At 40.3% G+C, this 21,471-nt stretch overlaps 2 protein-coding genes across 4 annotated transcripts in view; both read right to left on the bottom strand.

Annotated features, from left to right (window-relative positions):
• GALNTL6 (polypeptide N-acetylgalactosaminyltransferase like 6) overlaps positions 1 to 21,471 on the bottom strand; it is a 432,220-nt gene that overhangs the window by 38,564 nt on the left and 372,185 nt on the right. For all 3 annotated transcript variants that reach the window (XM_031607482.2, XM_031607481.2, XM_090138919.1), the window contains exons 7-8: positions 15,269 to 15,386; positions 1,646 to 1,753 (exon numbers count right to left, since the gene is read on the bottom strand). In XM_031607482.2, the coding sequence (XP_031463342.2) occupies positions 1,646 to 1,753; positions 15,269 to 15,386 (226 nt within the window). The remainder of the gene's footprint in view (positions 1 to 1,645; positions 1,754 to 15,268; positions 15,387 to 21,471) is intronic.
• Positions 3,794 to 5,700, bottom strand: LOC116238024 (E3 ubiquitin-protein ligase Topors-like). The gene is made up of 2 exons (XM_031607483.2): positions 5,094 to 5,700; positions 3,794 to 5,003 (listed from the first exon to the last, which is right to left on the bottom strand). The coding sequence occupies exon 2, from the start codon at positions 4,917 to 4,919 to the stop codon at positions 3,969 to 3,971; it is 951 nt and encodes a 316-aa protein (XP_031463343.2). The 5' UTR covers positions 4,920 to 5,003; positions 5,094 to 5,700; the 3' UTR covers positions 3,794 to 3,968.

Raw genomic sequence — 21,471 nt, 5'->3', positions numbered from 1 at the left:
AAATTTTAACATATGCCAGAAATTTACCTAAGCATCATCATGTTTCAGATTCTAACACAGATGGAACTATTTCTTGAATGAGATGGATAAGGTCCATCTTATCAACATGCTATTACTCTTTTCTCACAAGACAGGGCAGAGTATGCGCAGGTGTTTAATTTTATGTCTGGTATTTTAGGGTGTCAATATTTCACAAATGCTTCATTAGAATCATGTGAAAATAAATACATGGTATAAAAATAAAAATACACAACATGCGTATATATATACACACATATACGTATGAATAGAAAAAAAGGGAGACTGCAGGCTGTGGCTACCCATTGGCTGCAAGTATTCACAGTGCCACCATGAAAGATAGTGTTGAACTGTATGAGATGCTAGTAAGTACAAACAGAAATGACTGAATTTGACTCCTACAGGTCATGCACAAGACAGCATATTCTCTTATGAGATACTTTGTTCTGTAGTAGGGGAAAAGAAAGAATGAAACTTGGACTTCTAATATCAAGTTAAGTGTGATTTCACCAGGGGATACAATAACAAAGCAGTTTACATCAACCAGTGTAGAAATCTGAGTAAGGACACTTTGAGAAGACATAGTTAGCTTAGGGGAAGATCTGAATCTCTCAACTTAATCAATCCCCTTGTCACTAACACTACCACAACCACTAATCCCGTTACTGTGCCTTGTTATTTACATGGACATTCTTTTCAGGCAATTTTTTCTCTCTCTAGGCAGCTGTCAGGCAGGGAGTACAGAAGGCCTCATTCCTGTCTCTGGAGTTATCACAGCCAGACTTGTTCCATGCTGCTAAAACTAAGAATATCTCCCCTTTAAAAGAAATATATTTTATTCTTACCACGTTTGCATTATTAAGAAAAAAAGGATTTGTAAAATATTATCGTATGGCAATACACAGACTTTAATATTAATGCCATTTTATTAAAAAAAAAAAAATCCTCTAAAATAGAAAACATTAAACTTAAGCATGAATAAATACTAGTATCTGCCTGGAAGCTACGTCTGTGCCCTTTATCTCCCATCTTTTGACATCCTGTGAACATCTCCAGAAACTTACAGAACATTTTCTCTTGAGCAAAAAGCTCCATGTGGATATGGATGGTAGTCTTTGAGAAATATCTAGAGGTCTTCTAATTTCTGACTCACAGGGCTCCGAGCTGGCGGCATCCCATAACCAGGTTTTATACAATAATTAGACAGTCGCTCAAATCATTGTTGCTCAGTTCTTTTCCCTCAGAAAATATTCCTTATGCAAGATTCTGCCTGTTCTGCTGACAGATAAGAAAACGTGCTTTCAAATTGGTCCTGCTATGACTGACAACACTGTGCTATTCAAGAAGCATAAGCCTTAGGTTATTCTTAGGTTCTTTTGAATTGCTATGAAACACACTTCTGCTCTGAAATGTCCAACCCTACAATTTTAAGCTTTCATTTTGCTCTTTGCAATTTTATCTCTGCAAGGCAGCATAACTGCAGCAATTGCACATCTCATTTCAGAAAAATAAAGCAACATTCGTTTCACATTTTAATGGCTTACTGTTAGGTGTGGAAACTAGTTCACAGGAAATGAAGAAAGCGATTATAAATGAAAATGAAAAACAGCAAAACCCAATTACTCACACGTGCTAGGCTGGTGCCAGAAGGAACTTTATAAGGGACATACTTCCTGTAGATATGCCCAACTCTAGAGCATGGAACATCGAACATGCCACCTCCACACATCCACACCTGGAAGGAGACCGAAAGCAAATTAAAGAATGATTCCTGAAGACACATGGAGCAAAACATGGCATTTTAATTTGTGGGATATGTGAAAACTACACATCATTCTGTACTGACTTTTCCTGTATTCATAGTAGTGGCCTTATTTGCATGCCCAATGCTGGGATTAGATAATAAGGTTCTTTGGTACCTGGCATCTCACCTTACAAAAGCAGAGTATGTTCAAAATAAAAATATAAAACATTTACTATATCAATGATCCTCCTGAAAAACCAGCAGGATATTATTAAGTAAGCTGTTTAAAACATACAGGACCGAAATTTCAAAAGGACATGAGAATTCAAACAAGCCAGCAATCAGAAGAAAAAAAAATCAAAATACCCATCTTTCATATTGAACAGTGAACATAAAGCTCCATTGTTAAGGTATTCTCCAATTTATAAGGAAAAATAAACAAAATCAATTAATTTATTATCAAGATCATGCAGAAAGAGAAAGAAGAGCACGTCACTTCTTTTTGTAATTAATACATTTAACACAGAAATAAATGGGGTCATCTGGAGGATATGTGTGATGCTTCAGGTTAGAGCAACCAGAACTCCCACAAAAATGATGGGAGATGCAAGGCCTTCACAAGACAAAAACTTATTTGTGTGCTGAGGGGCAGCAAACAAAGAACTCCACTCAATACTTCACCTAGCGTGACTACACTATACCAAGTATATGGGAGAGCTAGGTTGTGTGCCATGTCAGAGGAACAATGGAAATAACTGACAATACCACTGTCTATGCTGAGCCACTAAACTACCAAGGTGGTTACTGGATGACTTACGTGGTATGCTGACAACATTTATAACATTCTGATTTTAAATAAGTAGATAAATAAAGCAATTTGACTTTGCAAATCAGAGAAATAGAAAACAATAACAAAAAACACTATCAGAAATCCCCCAAACAGAATATTTTTTCAGCAGTCTAAAACCAATAAGGTATAAAAAGTTTAAAATTCACAGTGAAGGGAGCATATAAACAGGAGGGGAAATGACTGTTTATATGGGTGGATAGTGATAGAACAAGGGGAAATGAAGACAGGGGAGGTTTGGGTTAGATATTAGGAGGAGGTTTTGCACTCAGAGGGTGGTGAAACACTGGAACAGGCTGCCCAGAGAGGTTGTGGATGCCCTGTCCCTGGAGGCATTCAATGCCAGGCTGGATGTGGCTCTGGGCAGCCTGGTCTAGTGGTCGGTGGTCCTGCCCACTGCAGGGCAGTTGAAACTATATGATCTTTGAGGGCCTTTTCAACCCAGGCCATTCCATGATTCCATTATTCTATGATCTGCAATGTCTTAAGGGAGAGTATGGGAGGCAGAAATTCAGAATCTGTCTCCTGGAGCCAACGATGTGCTGCAAAGCAGAGGCTTGCTGGGCCAGGCATGGCCTTTGTTACAGTGAGAGACTGTACAAAACCCACTCTGAGCTGGCAACCTGGAGATGGCCTTAAGCACAGTGCTGCCATCTCTATGTCCACCAGAACCCCAGTTCCATTTCCGCGAAGCCCTGCTCCCCATACCGAACCCTCCAGCCCTCCAATTACACCACATCCCACCAAGTCCGTCAAGTGCATCAAAGTGGGACAGGGACAGTTTGCACTCCCAGGGCTACGGACATGCAAAATGAACACTTGGTCTCCCTTGTGCTGGAGAGCCCAGTTCTGGGCCCAGAGCTCCAGCTGTGGCCTATTCAGAGCTGAGCAGAGGAGCAGGATAACTGCCCTTCACCTACCGGCAGCACCCAGCCTCATGCAGCCCAGAACACCATTCACCAAGGCAACCTGGGCTCCTTGCTGGTTCAGCCTGGTGTCCAGCAAGACTCCTAGCTCTGCTGCAGCTGGCTAACCCAGCTGTAGAGTGCTCTGGGGATGCTTCTCCCCAGGTGCAGAAATTTGCACTTTCCTTCTCTGAAGCCCGTGGGGTTCCTGTCTGGAATGCAACAGTGGCATGGCATGGCAGGAAAAAGGGAAAAAACTGTCAAGGATGGGGAAGCAACAACCGCTGTGCTTTGCTGTTAGCAATACTAACACATTTTTTTTTATTAATTTTTTGCAGTCTTTTGTTCTACTTTATTTCCATGGTGGAACTGGACACTGATGGCAAGGGTCCATTGGGGCCAGTGTATGTCCCAGCTGCTGCCTGGTCCCAGTCTCTTCAACTCCACCACTGCTCTAATCCTGCTGGTGGGGTGGCCTCTTTTTTGGTGATGCTGAGGGCTGGGAGTTGCTGGCTTTCCTCTTTGGGGCTCGCCGGGTCCCCTCAGGGGGGTTGGTGCCAGAGGGCCCCGCCACAGCCTCTTCTGGCTCCTCATGGGGTACTGCTTGGTCCGTGGTGACATTCGCAGGGTTGGAATGTGGGCAGCTGGGATGCCCATTGAACTCTTCTCCTGTCCTGCCCAGCACGTCATCCCTGTTGGAGCTGGCAGGGCTGCCGGAGGATGCTGGGCTAGGGACAGGAGCCTCCTCTCCTGGGGCAGCTCTGGGTTCTGATGCAGTGGCCTCCTGTACCCCAGCAGCAGGGGCGATGTTGAGGCCCAGCAAGCGATGAGCCTCCCTGGCGCACCTCTGCACAGTGAAGGTGATGAAGCGCCTTACAAAGGTCACCACATGGCCCTGCAGGTCGGGTTCCAGCATTTCTATCAGGATCTCTTCTGCCAAGCCAACGAGGAGCAGGGCCCAGATGACACTGCATGCCACTGTATTTGCCTGTGGCTCCTCGGTGCCCAGGATGTGTCGCAGCTTCTGTCGCAGCCAGGAGCGCAGAGGCCGCAACAGGGCTGGGTGCTCCCTGAAGAGGGAAGCCCAGGTGGCAGGGGACAGGCCACCCACAGGATGCGTGGGCACTCCAGGCCATGGCTGGGCTGCTCGGGGGCCTGTCGGGCTCCGTCTGGCAGTGGATGCCACTGCAGCTGGTCTGAGGACCAGCTCCTCATAGTCGTTGTCCGCTCGCACGGTGTGGATGATGGACCGCACACCCTGTTTACAAAGCGGACACTGGGGCCTGGTGCTAGTCCACCGCTGGATGCAGTGGAAGCAGAACTGGTGGCAGCACGGCATGGTGTACGCCATGCTGTCCCAGTTCTCCAGGCACACGGGGCAGCGGGTGTCTAATGCTGCCTCCATGCTTCCACCAGTTGCGGTGGGCTAGGGAGAGCGGAAGATGGCAACACGCTCCCCAGAACTGACGCTACAGCAGCAGGTGTCACACTGGAAGAGGACAAGAGACATTAGTCACACACTGGCCTGGGAAGGGTCCCTCAAAATGCACCCCCCCAACGCCAGCCCCGTGCTGCCTACCTATGCTGCTGCACACGCCTCTCTGGGATGTCCCGTCTGCCTGAACCCAGCAGGGACGGGGTAAAGAAAAAGTGGTTCTGAAATGGCTGCTGAGAGCTGTGCTAGCAGCACCCAGAGCACGTTCAGCACCAAAGTTCGCCCAGTCCACACTCCAGTCCTCGCACACACGCTCGGTCGGAGGCCAGGCACGAACTGCTGGGCTGAGCTGCTACACCCACGTTAAAGCGTCTGTGGGCTATGGAGTCACAATCCGTTGCCTGGAGATGTCTCAAACCTCAGGCTGGCCAAGCTGTTGGGCGTCACCTTTATTCGACCTTCACTTGGGGGCATCACTGCCCATCCCACAGCGATGTCAAAGTCCATTGTTGGATCATCACAATGAGCTGTCCTCACCTGCAGCACGTGCTCCAGCGCCAGCACTAGTTTCACAAGTTTCTGGGCTTTTCCCAGTGCCACTGCCCACTACATTCTTCACATCTCGTGTGCTTGGCACTGGTGTTTCACACCAATCACCAGGGCCTTGGCCACATCTTCCCATGGGCCTCATCAGGTTGCTCTGGCCATGGTAGGCAGCCCCAGATATGTACAGCAAGATTTATTCAATAAAAGTTCATGTTTCTCTCTGATAGTAGGACTTGATGATCTCAGAGGTCTTTTCCAACATTAATGATTCTATGACTCTATCATTCTTAGGCTGCAGGAGGAAGCCCTACAGGCTTTCCCCACACTCCAGCTCTGCTGGCCAGCCCTCTGGAACACCCAGGTTCCTCCCGAGGGATGTAAAAACCCAGGGCTGTCTCTGGGGGATTTTCTCCTCCTTGCAGAGCAATCAAACAAACTGCAAGCCTTGGTCCTCTGTCCACGCAAGGGCTTGCAACAGTTGGCCCCCAATTGGCTTGTCCTTATCAAGAATTATTTGATGTTATTTATCCAGGACATTCCTGGAGTCTGTTGAGGATAACTTCCTGCTCCAGGTATTAGACAGATCGACCTGACCTGAAACACTACTGGATCTCGTGCTCACTAATGCAGAGCAGAGAATTATCAAGGTTAAGATTGGAGGCAGCCTGGGCTGTAGTGATTGTGACCTGGTGGAATTTGTGATCTGGAGGAAAAAGCAGCGTTGGGACCCTGAACTTCAGGGGAATGAACTGGAAACAAAAATTCCCCAGCCCCTTCCCAACTTGTGTAAAAGAAGACCACATACAAGCTGACATAGAAGAGGCTTGTCCTTTAAGAGCTTCTTTATGTAGTCTCATGTAAAGATGTGTCATGAAACATTTCCATTCATTGAGGTGAGAATTCAGGTCCATGTATTACATATGATCTTATGTGTATTCAAAGCATTCTGGAGTGAGATGAAGCAAATTTGCGACCTAGGCTAAAGCACAACAGAACAGATGACGGAATATCTTACCAATGAATGACTTACATGCAGTAAGGAATTCATCAGGAAGTTGAAATGCTCCTCATTAAATCAACAGTAATCAGATCCCTAACAAAAGGTATCAGAAAATATAATTACGAAATATTTGATGTTTTCTGTGAGGCCTAAAGAGAACAATGTGCATCTATACTTTTTAACCTTACATTTTGTACCCTCCCTCTCCTGCCTACTAGCTAGCTGGCTGTAGCTGCTGGCTTACTGAAATCACAGGAAAAAATAAATGATTAATTTCATTCACTTAAAGCACAGTGAAAATGGACAGGAGTTTGGCCTCTTTCACTGTGCTTGCCTGCACATCTGTGCGGTCCTGGCTGTATGGTCATGAGCTTGTAATGGAATTTTAGTAATCAGAACATGCAGATGCTAAGCAGTATGGGATAACTTGGTGCTTGAGTGTAACTGAAAGCAATTGCCAAAGGTAGCAAGTGGGAATTCAGCTCCTGAGACTGACTGTGCTACTCACGCTGTGAATGGAGAAAGCAGGGGTTTTAGTATGAGGGCTTGAGCTGCAAAGCAATTTAGGAAGCTACATCTTATGGGCCATTTGGGTATTGGCCCTTGTAGTCTGTCAGCTGGAAGCCCTGACATCCAGCTGAAACCTGGTAATTGTTTGATGTTTTGTAGCAGACTGCTGGACAAACCTAAGTACGCTAGTGGGAGGAAGTAAGGAAGGCTTGAAACTGGCAGAGGTGGGGCAAGATCCTGAGCTTGCCTTGCAGATCCAGAGACCCCACTGTACAGTTGGATACAGCTGCGAGTTACTTGGGAGCTTAACAGCTCCCAGCAGCCTGTCCTTCCAGGGCAAGGAGTGCTGTGTTGCTGCTTCTAGTGCATGGGAGCATGTCAGATGGGCAGGGATGTTGTGCAGATTGGCAGCACAGGGTTATACAGGCAGCTGTACTAGATATCACTCTGTCAAATGGAAACACGTATGTTGATGGAATTAAGCATAAGCACAGTTCTTCTGATGGGTTGGAAATGGAGACCCAAAGAAATGCCCTGCATCTGTGCCAAAATAACTCATTACAGCCCACAGCAGCCTTATTATGCCATGTTGACACAACCTTCTGTTTTTTGAAAGTATTTTGTAAAACATGCTTCTTAAAGAAAACACTAAAATCCTCAAATCTTCATCCACCTAAGCCCATGTCACCTACCTCACAATGCTCGTAAACACATTAAAAGTTATAAATATGAGAATGTTAAAATCAGGTGGATAATGCCAATTATTAAAAAATACATGATTCACCTTTCTGTCAATACTTCAATTGTACATTATTTCCTTTGGGATCTTTTGGTGGAAATCTCTGTGGCTGTCTTGAAATAAACCAATGCACTGATGAAAGTGCAGGCAAATATTGACTATTCATTGCTGTTTTTTTAAAATAAAAACATTATTTTGAAGGCTAGACAAGACACTGAAGTTATTAAGCAAGGTTTCTAAGTCACTGAAGAGGAGACAGCATAGAAGTTTGACTCAGAGGGAGGTCAGCCGCAGAACAAAGAACAAATGTAAAAAAAACACCCAAGAGAGTGGTATAAAGAGTACGCACACACACACACACACACACATATATATATATGTAGGCCAATGTTAATTTAACTTGGCCAATGAGAGCAGAGGTAGACATGTACTGCACTGGGTATCAGTTAAAAAAAAAAAAAAAAAAGAGAGAGAAAATAAAAAAAGAAAAGAAGAAAAAGATTCAGAAAAGAACCCCGTCAGGTATGCTGAGGCAATAACAAGTGGGAGGAAATAACACTTTGTGTTAGGTTTATATTTGATAGACATAAAACTTGAAAATGCTGTGCTGTACCTGAGGTGCTCTGTGTAGGGTAATTGAAATGAATCTTAGGCTGCCTTGAAGGACATTTAGCAGCTGTTCCTGTTTATCTTTCAGCTTCAGAATGGTTTTAAAGGTGTTTTTTATATTTTCCTGGGAAGATCAATTCTGGCAACCCTGTCTTTAAAATGTGCATTTTTATGTCACCTGCACTGAATACAGGAAATCGGAGAATGGCTTCTGTGTTAAATATTGCAGTTCTTCAGCATACCATGAAAGGAATTCAGGTGGTGTGGGACATTTGGTAAAATGATATCACAACACTGATGCCTCTGTTTATCTAAGAAGCAAGCAATGAAACTCTCAAGATTGCTAATGCCTCCTCCTTACAAAAACAATGAATCTGCTCCGTGTCTAAGGTATAAAAAACAAAGATGAAACCAAAACAATGCAATTTCAGCTTGGAAAGATCAAAAGAAGAGTAGTTTATGTGTCATCTATATACTATATCACTATTTGTCTTTATATAGCTCTTTTCCAGAGAATGTTGCAAAACACTTTATGGGAATGGTTGAAAGCAAGAGGCAAGAATTAATGCAAAGCTTTAAAAGAGATTAAATTACGGTTGTGTGATTTAGGTCCTGACTGCAGCTTTGGTATTGCCACAACATTCTTTTGGTTCCATTATACAGCTCTTGTAGGACTTAGGGTGAATCACCCTCTTTTCATATTACTTCATCCTCATAATGAATGCTGCCTGCTCTCTCCCTCTTTGCCTTATCTATCTAGCTTGAGAGACTGTAAAATGTAAATACAGTGCACAACAGAACAAGACTCCAATCCATATGCTATGCTGTAATCATAATTACCTCAGTAAGAGACTCATGATATTGGAGCACTGGAGGATGTATTGCTGGGAACAGGAACGGAAACATATAACAAATTAAGTAAAAGATTGAGGAGGGATTGAATGGGTTTTGGATCAGGCTTCAAAACTAATTGAGAAAAATACTGCTGCTGCTGAGAGTCAGTAATAAGACAGACAATGACAAGAGACAGTGAAATTATTGGAAAAAAAACACAAAACAGTAAACTGGTGGAAGAGGAATATAAAGTATGTCGTGCAAAGCTGTCAGCTTGGTGCTATGAGCACTGAGCAAGAAAGAGAGACTAAAATCAGGAGAAATGTACTACCACAGGGAGGCTGAAAAAGGTGTAGAAAATAAGAATACAAAACATTATGGGATGTTGCCGACATTCTTCCTGAAATATAAGCCAAGAGACGAGATTTGGCAGCAGTAGAAAAGGAGAAAGAAGAATATTTTATTATGGACTTTTCAATGTAACAAGAAAAGACTGAAAAATGGGAACAATGACTTCAAATGTGTGGCCAGCAAGGTCAGAAACAACAAAACCATTTACTTGCAGTGCAGTGGGATTTCATGCCAGTGATATTAAAACAGTACTGTGTACACTGGAAACTGATTACCGTGGATATTTCAACAGCCATCACCAGCACCTTTTGAATACTGAGTCTGTATTGGTTAAACTGCATTGACAAGTGATAATGCTGCCCTACTCCCTGCCTCCCTCCAAGGTTGTCAGCAGTGGAGGGAAGTAACAGCAATGACAGTAAAGAAAGGGATTAATAAACTTGGAGGTGCGTGTTGGAAAACAGGGATAAATAGAATCTGGAAGATATGTCAGCATGCACAAGGATAAAACCTTAGATATAGGTGACTGGCTTCAAAGAGGCAAGGGTATCAGCATGAGCATTTCTGCTAAGGTATGATTTATGTCTATGCCTAAGGAATGTCCAGCATAAAGGATCTTCAGCAAACACAGGAAATGAATATCTTTCACCACTCAATATATTTTGGAAATTACTACATAAACTGTGCCTTTCTAGCAGATTTAAATTTAGGATTTCCTAAATAGTGACTTCCCTGGTTAATGAGAAAGGAAACTATTCATCAGGTCAGTTCCAGTGCTTTGACAGTTTTCTCAAGTTAAGCATACCCTGAACAGTATCATCAGCAAGACACCATGCATCTTTTTAATTAAAAAATTGATCCTGAGGTTATGCTGCCAAAAGAATTTTAAAATACTGCACATTATTTCTTTTGCAAAAATTAATCTAAGAAACTTTTTAATGAAGGGGTCATATTTTGAGACACAGGTTGTGACTACTTCACCATCCATGGATTTGTGCATGAATGCTTTGATTTGGAAACAGCAGTCCATCAATGCAGCACCCAGTTCTACAATTGCTGCTATCCTCCACAGCAAAGTTACTAGGCAAGAACAAGACAGAAATACATTGGTTTCCCTGAGGAAATAAAGGTCAAGCAAACTTAATAAGCAGCCTTTTTGTTAAGCAAAACAAAACAGAAAGCTGTGCTCTTAACAACTCAGCACCTGGAATAGAAGTTTGTTTGAAGTTTGTGGAAGTTTCCTTTCATGCTACTGCATAGCTCCAAATATCACAGAAACATTACAAGGCTTCCTGTACTTTGGAGAAACTTACTGAATTGCTGTGCTGTAAATTTAGCTTCAGTGTAGATTCACTCTGTGTAGAATCTTTTGCTCCTTTACAAAAACTCTCACTCTGTTGAACACACAAAACCAGATTTTTCCTCAACCTTCTGTTCATATGTAGTGAGATAACACAACTTCCCCCACAGAAAAAGACTTTTGGTTAGGACTGCTCTGCATCAAATCCTGGTGCCTGTTATCCCAGGTCATATCTAATGAAACAGCCAGTGAGAAACATCAATACAGACACTGTCCCTCCAAGAGGGAGAATCTTTCCTAAATGCATTTCAGCCTCTCGGTGTCATGAACTGCAGCCTGACTTCCAGTTCAACCACTTGTCCTGTTATAATTTTACTATACAGTTTTTTAAATCAGTCTTCAATCTCTGCCTTAGCATCTTAAACTCATAAAGCCATATGGTTTGCTCGTGTTAGCGTGTGCCTGATGACTCTTGTACCAGCCTTTAATTCACATAGCAGAGTAGCTGATATTAAGATCGCGATGAAGAAGTAGATGAAGCCTTAGATTAAAGGACTTGAGGCTATTTAATTGAGGACTATTTAACTGAGACTTGATACTAGCACTGATCTAGCCATTTTGCGTTTCTCAAAGATCCAACTTCTCCAGCTGTCCAAGCCCATATTCTGCACTCACATCTACACACCTGCTTTGTAGCCAACACTTCTGTCATATGGGTTGTGGGGTGACTGTTGATAACAGTGGTACAATAACACAGAGATCTTTGGGTGCAAAGATGCTTTTCCCAAATATGATCTTAATTATCAAGTGATCTTTTCCCTTTGGTATGTGGGTTTACCCCCTGCTACAGGCAAAGACACCTCCCACTATATCAGGTTGCTCAAAACCCCATCCTGCCTGGCCTTGAATACTTCCAGAGAGGGGGCAACCACAACAACTCTGGGCAACCTGTTCCAATGTCTCACCACCCTCACAGTAAATAATTTCTTCCTTATATCTGATGTAAATCTACTCTCTTCAAGTTTAAATCAATTTCTTCTCATCCTGTCTCTACATGCCCTTCTAAAGAGTCCCTCCCCAGCTTTCTTGTGGGCCCTCTTCAAGCACTGGAAGGCTGCTATAAGATCTCCCTGAAGCCTTCTCTTCTACACGCTGAAGAGCTCCAGCTCTCTCAGCCTGTCCTTGGAGTGTAGGTGCTCCAACCCTCTGATCATCTTTGTGGCTCTCCTCTTGGAGACCCTCTCCAACAGCTTTATGTCCTTCTTGTGTTGGAGGCTCCAAAACTGGATGCAGTACTCCAGCTGGGGTCTCACAAGATCTGAATAGATGGGCAGAATCCCTCGACTGGTTGGTCATGTTTCTCTTGATGCAACTCAGGATATGGTTGGCCTTCTGGGATGTAAGAGCACACTGCTGGCTCATGTTGAGTCTTTCATCAACTGACACCCTCAAATCCTTCTCTGCATGGCTGCTCTCAATTCTCTACCCAGCCTGTATTTGTGCTTGGGATGGCCCTGGTCCAGGTGCTGGACCTTGCACTTGATTGTGTTGAACTTCATGAAGCTGGCATAGGCCCACCCCTCAAACCTGTCCAGGTCCCTCTGGATAGGCATCCCATCCTTCTGATGTGTCAACTGCACCACTCAGCTTGGTGTCATCTGCAAATTTGCTGAGAGTGCATTCGATCCATGTTGCCTACTAAGATGTTAAAAAGCACTGTTCCCAGCACCAGCCCCTGAGGCTTTGTTATATGTATACTTGTATATATACTGTTATAACATTAAAAAAGAGGGGTTACAATAATTTCTTAGTCCATGAAGTGGTGTTTGAAACTCACCACTGAGTAGAGGACCAAAAACTGTGCATGAATGCTCTTCCCTCCAGCTTATGGAACAGAACTGTTAGTTGAGTGTGAACCAGACATCACTTCCTTCTAGGGAGTCTGTGACAGCTCTCTCTGTCATGCTCTCTCTCATAATTATGTCACTGTATTTGAATTAATCACAAGGATCCCAAGTCTGACACAGGGAAGGTCATATTATCACATAAGTATCCATTTATAGTAGCTGGGTCATTTGCTTGTTTACAGTTATGTAGCAACATTCATAAAAAATAATCTCAAAGTTAAAAACAAGATGACGTAAAGAACATGAAAGGAACACCAAGTCCATCACTGAGTTTAAAGACCAGCCTGAAATAGTCCTTTGAAGATGAACTTTCTATAGTTATGGGACATTCTAATTGGCTTCTTTCTGCAGCTTTTAATGGAAAAAACATGTTTTCACAGAATACTTAAGATCTAATTGAACTGAAAAAATGACTGGGAACTGGTGTTTATAGATATTCTTGAGAGAGTTATTGCAGCAGTATGCTTCAAAAAATTATTTGCCAAACAAAATAGCATTAGTACTAGATAATGGTGTGGATGCAAAGCACTCACGATACAACACTTCCACAAAACATACCACTGGTTGTCCTAAGGAACTCTAAGATGTAGTTTTCTATGCACTCAAGTAAAGGTCTCACACAGGTTGATCATCTGTTTTCTTCACTGACTTTATGAATAACAGAGATGGCAAGTCCATCAATCTCTCAAGTTTGTAAATAGAATAGTAATTTAAACTGAATAATTTGTTGTCACTTTAAAATGTTTCAAGATGACTGAATTTGTAGCTCTTGATGTAGAAAGTGTTGATGCAGCAACCCAAGCTGATACTGGTGATTTTGATATAACAAAACAGTCTGTCTGTTTCTCTCTCCTGCCCCCTTGATTTCTTCTTCCATTTTCTGTCTTTCCAAACAAAACAAGTCTTTTTTTCTGAAGCTTGTATAGATTGAGTTCTTCCAGTAAAAAGTTGTTTCTATTAGGCAATCCTTTTCCTTCTTTTTTAATACTAATAAAAAAGACAGGGACCCTAAGGTTAGTGTGTACTAACGAGATGATTCAGAAGATATGACTGAAATGAGACCCAGTGTGACACAGCTGGCTACAAAAAAAATCTATTGCTTGAGCAAAACATACTGGGGTACTCTAGTATCTCAGTTTCTAGTGCTGTTACCATGGTTTCTATACAAAGACTGGACTGCATTACAATTATATTCTTTGTGAAGACAAATATAAAGAATATATGGAACAGGATAATAAAATCTTAGGTGACCCGTCAGAAACTCTTGTTATAGCTGCAAATGACTACTTACATTTGACTTTGAAATGACTTATTTGGATAGAATGTAAATTGATATATTCTAAACATGATTTCTAACTATTGGGTTTCCCTTGCCTTAGAATTTTATTTTGCTGTGGTGTAAAAATGATTTAGAGAGTAGTTCAGTTAATACAAACAATTTTTCTAGTTTTGATAACTCTCATAATAAAGACAATCTGGCAATCCAATGTAGGATCATAATGTATGTTTCATTCAATAGAATGGCCGTAGCTTGGTTGTTTTAATCACTCCTGAAATTCAGATGGAGCAATATGTACAATATTATTCATGACTGACATACTAAGTTTATTTACTGAGCTTTACACTGTAGGAGTTTGGAAGTAGGATGGAAAGATCCTGAAGCTATATGTGAATTCTGATTAAAAATCCAAACTTTATCCATACATGTTTGACTCAATTCATTTATATAATGAAATTCTATTAGCTAATTGAAAACATTTCCATTAGGTAAAGTTCTTAATTTTGGGTAAGCTGGAACAAAGAAAATGAATTTTCAAAATTATGCATTTAGTCCTCATTAAACTAATGGAAATACCTATCGGACATGCAAAAGGTAACAAGACTTTCAACTCAGCATTTAAAAGCCAAACAACTGATTTGAATACACAGGTCCACATAGAGGATGTAAGATTCCTGGTTGTACATAACCTCAGCACTTGAAAACTCTCTGACATTACAATTCTACCATTTTAATTATCCAAATGCAATTAAAAAAATCAACTGATTTTGAAAACCCAGCCTGCTGATAACAGCTCATGGGAACTCAGGTAATCTAGTGATTGTGTTGAAAAGGGTTCTCCTTCCTATGACTTTCTCTTTCCATGAGCTGACCCTATAGGGCCCCCTATAGGGGCCTACCCTCAACATGATGGAGTTCAGTAGGTGCAATGTCTGATGGAAGGTAAGTAGAGAAGACTTGATACAAGGGACAAAGTAAAGCTTAATGATGGTGGTAAACTGCCACCACTTGGAGAAAACTGCACTCAGTGATTTTTGTATAGTTTTTGAAGCATATGTTTATGGCATAGTTCTGTTTGAAATTTGGGGAAATTCCTTAAGAACTGTAGTAAATTCTTTGTAGTTAAAACACAAAATTGAGTATGAGTGAACTTATCAGGATCACAAAGCATACAGAATTGAAAATCCAGAGGCACAAAACCTAACAAGTAAAGAAGTATTACATAAGCTGACATGATGACTTACCTTAAAGGAGATTTCATACTGCTCTCCTCCCCATATTTCTAATCCTGGATCATAGCCTCCCAGCTCCCAAAACCACTTCCGGTTAACGGCAAATAGACCTCCAGCCATCACAGGAGACCTGAAGAGCAAGCGAAACAGTGAATGACAGGAATCATCATGCTGTGCTTGAAAAATGGAAAAGATTGGCAACATACATGGAAAAACAATAATGAAGATATTACGACTGTGTGTGTGCGCAAGTGAATGCAGGCGCATTCAGTTACCTTTACTGCAAACAACATTTACCTTTATTGACCCTTTTTTGAGAAACAGGCAAGGTGATACCTATGTAAGGCACAGTAGACAGCCTTCTAAAATTCCCTTTCTATAAACAAATTCTGTTAATCACTAAATAGACCCACCTAACAGCGAAAGAAAGAGACTGTAACGTGTTTAATGAAGTACTTGTACAAAATGTGAAGCAACTCACATTTGAATGTGAGCAAAACTCTTCATTTCAGTCTCACAGGTGCAGGCTAGAAAAAGACAAAAGTAAATAGCTACAGAGCTACTGCTGGGAGTTAAACATCTGCTTTTTTCACAGGAGCATCTGAAACTCCTAAAATTTGCCTCACAGCGGTAATTTACTATCATTCTATGAATAAACATTTCATACTCACTTGAATTACTTTAACTCATCCTTTTCCACAAACAGTATAGAAAACAAGTGAGATGTTTAAAGTTAGTGTTAGCAGATAATCATAAAAGGGGCATTTAAAATTTATAAGCATGATTTTTTTCACTAGGAAGACAGTGATGTTTCTAATGAAGTAAATGCATTGACAGCTCTTGGGATTTTGATGTTGTTCACTGATTCCTTGAAGAGGAATACAAAGAGAATACACTGAATAGGAAGGAGGTAACAAACTGAAGAAAGTTCAATTCAACTGTTCCAGCAATTTGTGTCACTACATGTCTTGGAAGTTTTAGAGCAAGGCAATGAAAGGAACACATTTCTACTAACGCGTTGTCAGCAAGCAGAAAGCTTCTGGTAGAACTTTCTCATCAGAGAATAGACATGAAACTGGATATTATGCTACGTGTAGCACTACAGCCCCTGAGGGATAATTATCTCCCCAGCAGGCATTTTCTTTCTGAATTATTATTGCTGGTTTATTAGTGGCAGTGGAAGCAGATAGTACAATCCCTGAAGAACTGACTGGCAAATAAAAATTCCATTATTTGCCACTGATCTAGGATTTGGTAGTAAGCTAGTGCAGATAAGTATTTCAGTAAGCCAGATGTTTATTAACAGGGTATCAAGTTAATGGAATAATTTTCTGCCATATTTTCTCTACCTTATCACTTTTTATAATGCTATCTTTTATCCAAGCCAAAATAGCAAACAGACAGCTGGGTGGATTTTGCCACTATTGGGATGACAGAGAATCCCCACAAGCATGAATGTCATAAAACAATCCTCTCATCCACATCCACATTCACAGTGATGAAAAACATTACACATATTTCACCTTTCATTTCTAATATGCAATCTAAAACATATATATATATATATATATATATAAAACTCTTATCTTTCACCTTTTATTAAACTATTCATTCTTATGACTGGGGAGTTCTGTTTTTAAGAGATTAATTGTATTTTCCTGTAGAGATTATGTTTTTAAAAGCACACAGTGGCTTTGTGAAACAAAGCTGAAATATTCTAACTGGCAAGGCCATGCTCTGTAACATAGACTGTATGTTAATACATTTCACTTTTATTGACATCGCATATCTCAGATATTGACTGTTCTTTTCACATATGAATAAATTCAATAGACTTTTTATAAGAAACCTTCCCCTGGCGATTCTGACTACTACAATACATTTTCCATTTCTACCAACATATATCTAATTACGAGGTAGCCTTTGTGACTCCAGGTTCTAAATAATCAAAACAAGATGTCCTTTTATAAAGATAGACTTGCACGGTAAATACTAAAACCTTAATCTTTACGGGCAGAAGAAATGAAGACCCAGAAATCACTGGGGAAATGCAAGTTTTCTCTAATTCTCTTACATTTATTAACTTCCATGAGCATTTCTCTTGACACAGTGAATGGCTTACAGAAATGGCAGTCCCCTCGGGTGAATCAGACAGAAGCCCAAAAAAAAAAAAAGCCCAGAGACTTCAAATAGCAAGACAATTGGCAGATACTTGCAAATGATACTTTAAAACTAATCTATAGATTTTCCAAGGGTAATACCAAGTAAAGAAATCCCTTGTTATTTATGTAATAGTTCATTAAAGTTCTGAACCTTTATTACAGTTACTGAAACAACGAAGCAAGTGACTGGAATAGCAGCAAACTCATATTTCTTGCATTCGCTTAAAAAAATATATAAATTCACATTGTGTTGTTCTATTCATTCTTATTCACAGTATGTTCTGACATTTGTTGGTTTGCAGAAAAAGTGATGGGGAGGACAAAACAGGATGGGTTTCTGGTTTTCAGTGGAGAGGGATGAGCAATAAGTTGTGTGGACCTACTTAGCACAGGAAATGTATTCTGCTCTGTGACACAAGCAGCTACTGCTGAACAGGGCTTAAATTGTCTCCAAAATAGGAAGACAGGAATCAAGTCCTACAATCTTGACAGATATGGAAAGTCCTTATGTAGTCAATAGGATTACTCACACATGATAACTGCATTGAGCCTGAAAGAGAAGAATTACTGTCTTGTTTAATGGCTTTTATATATGAGTAGAAATGTCAAGTACAAAGCTATGCTTGTAGAAGACATTTTTCATGAAACATCCTACTCAGCCACTTAAATAATCAGACTTGAGCTACTGTAGCATAATATTATGTGAATAATTATACTGGGGAGCTGTAAAAGAATTCTAGTGAAAGACTTCAAGGGACAAGGACTCCCAAAACATCAAAAAAGCTGGAAAGGCTAAGGCTGTTAAATTTTCAAATAGCTATAAAAACCCTCCACATGAGAAATACTCACAAACTCACTGGATGAACAGTACTGCAAGTAGTAGTCAGCTGATCCAAAAATGGCCCAAGATGCATCTATTTTCTCAGCACTGATGAGTGTGCTTGGACAAAAATTGAGTTTGATTTTTCTTAGCACAAAAAAAACCAAGTTATTTATCACAAAAAGAAAATACACTGAGAAGTCAGCCAAATGCTTAACATGAAAAGATAGCATATAGATGTAAAAAGTGTACTAGAAAGAACACTACTGTAGCTAGCAAAGAATTTTCTGATGTCTCATAATTTACACACAGAGGAAGAAAAGAGATTCATTTATGAATTTTCAAGGTAAGAGGAAGAATGACACAGACTTGAAAGGAGCAAGCATTTGCATTAGAAACAAATGTAGTATATTGCAAATAAATGAATGAACTGCATGAGAAGGCTTGGAATCATTACATTGCTGGAGTGATATATACAGTGAACCTAAAGAATTCACTAATGTGAAAAGGAAGAGGAGTTTTGACAACAAGCCTGAATGCACCTGGAAACCACCTACACTAGCCAAAGCATTCCAGTTGGTATGCTGACAATCAGATTAGAAGGTGACCAATATTTGACACATATTTTGTATCAAATAATGGTAAGTGAACAGTTTTGCGTCATCCACTATTCAACATACAGAAAACTTTATACTGTGTATTGATCATTGCTTATTTGAGACGCTGTTGTGTTCTGGGGCACTTTGGAAAGGACTGAGAGAAGTCACCTACCTGGAACTGCTGAAGTTTGATCAGGGATAGTATTGCACCCAGACAACAGGGTATTACACTACACATCTCTTCATACCATCCAGACTTATTAAAGATTGCTGCACTACTGAACAGAAAAGCCTAGCTACATGTCAGCTGGTATCAGGCATCAGTGCTGGGTCTTGCTGACCTTGTGGAGCCACAGATGTGACACTACTATATAATAAAAAGGTCTAAAACAACTGAAAATTAAAATCTTGTATGTGTGAAGTAAGAACAGAGATATGGACACTAATGAGAAATGAAGTGGATGCATAAAAAATGAAGAAGAGGAGTTGATCAAAAGGCCACAAAGTGAGAGAGGTTAATAAAACAAATGACAAAGTATGAGCTAAAAGGCTGATTCAATTGACATACTGAAAGACAATTTCTATATTGTGAACAGAAAAACATGATATAATTGGGATGAATGCAGGTAAGACTCACATCACTAAATTTTTCAAGGAAGAAATTAAAAAGGGAAACTTTTTATATACTTAACTGTTTAAACAAATACGTTAAAATGATTTTGAAATGATTTTAAAATACACTGAGTTTTTTACATTCAATATTTCTGTACATCACTGTTTCCTTGTGTCTTATTGACATCTATTTTAACAAGGCGATTACAAAACTTCTCCCCTAATTTGATGATTTTGTGCCCAATTTCTAACATGATCACATAGGTTTTGCAAAACACTGTATCTCCAGTGCCCATGGCATATTTTTGAGTGTCTAGGAACAGTATGTTAAAATATGTGGCAGATCAATTGTTACAGAAGGGGTATGTCATTCAGTTAACTTGCTCCCCAGAAATACTGCCTGCACCTCAGCAGTTCATTCATTGCAAATTCAAAGCTGTCCTTACAGTACACTGTAAGCTACCAGCTTTTCTTTTTCTTATGATGTATGGAAGTCTGAAGTGCTGAATATTTATGGTAAGATATGACAACAATTTCACAGAATAAATGGAGGGTAGCATTTGTGTTGCTGTATTCAACTATGCAGACACTACTGTACAATCCCATTGCCACTGTTAAGTAGATTGAATATTATGATAATTTTCCTTCCCCTATATCTTTCCAAATCTATCGTATGATGATAGATTTAACACAAGTGCAAACTGTCCCATCTTACCTACAATGAATACCTGCATGTATGCATGTCTGTTTCATACCTATCTATTCAGTGACATCCTGTAAACTACTTTACAGGTGATAATTCATGTATAAGACAGGTGTCTTACAAATGAGAGATCTTCCAAAGCGACTTGAACATAGGCCTGGACCAACTGTTCTGGGTGGCCTTGCTGGAGCAGAGGTTGGAGCAGAGTGACCCAAAGATCTTGCCAACTTCAACTGTTCTGTGATTCTAGGAAGGAACTACATTATACAGAATGGAGATTAAGACCAATTTACTTTGACTCATACTTTCGTAGCCTGCATCCCCACATACCAGAACCACAACAGTTCATACAAAAAAAGTGCAACAAAGGCATCTTTCTGATGCCAAATGCTGCAAATTTCGTATGACCAGGAGTTGAAAAAATTGTTAAAAATATTCATTCTCATGTAGTGAACTTTGTTGGAGATTATGAAAGTGTTTTGCAATCATCAAGCAGTTTCATTACATGTCACTTTTTAAAGTGGCATTACAGTCACTTCATAGAATCATGAATGTTGGAAGACACCACTAAGATCATCCAGTCCAACCACCAATCCATCCCCACCGTGCCCATTAACCGTGTCCCTCAATGCCACATCCACTTCATTCACTTTAAGCCTGAAAACATAAACAATGTTCAGATATTTAAGCAAATATTTTTACAAGTAAGAAAAAAAAAAAAAGGCACCAGACTTAGTTTTATATAACCTATAAATCACCTCAAGTTGTATTCAAAAATATAATTGACCTGAAATGCACAACAGCCAATTTGTACTACGTAAAATTAACTCACCAGTTAATTTTTCAGGCAGTCATTTTGAGGGAGGTTTATATTGAGATAAAGCCCCATTGTTCTCCAAGAAACAGTCAAAAAGTCAGCTGTAGAAATTCAGCCACAAACACCTGAAGCACCATTTATAAAAGTTTACAATGTGATTTAATCATATGGCTCCTTTGAATATTTTGCATATTTTACTTAGCATATTGCTAAACTTCATTGACAAATCATATTGTAAAGGAGTGATGAACTTTTATATGGGTAATGATGCTGAGGTCCATTTAGCCTTCCCTCCCATACCTAGAAAATTAATGAAGCTGTGGAAGAGCTGGGACAGTTCAGTAGAGATGGAAGACTCAGAAAAGAAGAGTTCCCCTCTCTCATAATTACCTCTCATAATCCAAAAGAAATCCATCTGAATTATTGCTACAGTAATCAAACTAAGGAGGTTGGCCTGAAAAAATTATTGTGCTGAAACACGAAAATGAAAGGTTCTGGAAAT

The sequence above is a fragment of the Phasianus colchicus genome, chromosome 4 (assembly GCF_987193195.1).
Source record: "Phasianus colchicus chromosome 4, bPhaCol1.hap1.1, whole genome shotgun sequence".
NCBI classification, from domain to species: domain Eukaryota; kingdom Metazoa; phylum Chordata; class Aves; order Galliformes; family Phasianidae; genus Phasianus; species Phasianus colchicus.
Note: the sequence above shows the minus strand (reverse complement) of the source record. Positions and strands in the feature narration are given on the sequence as shown.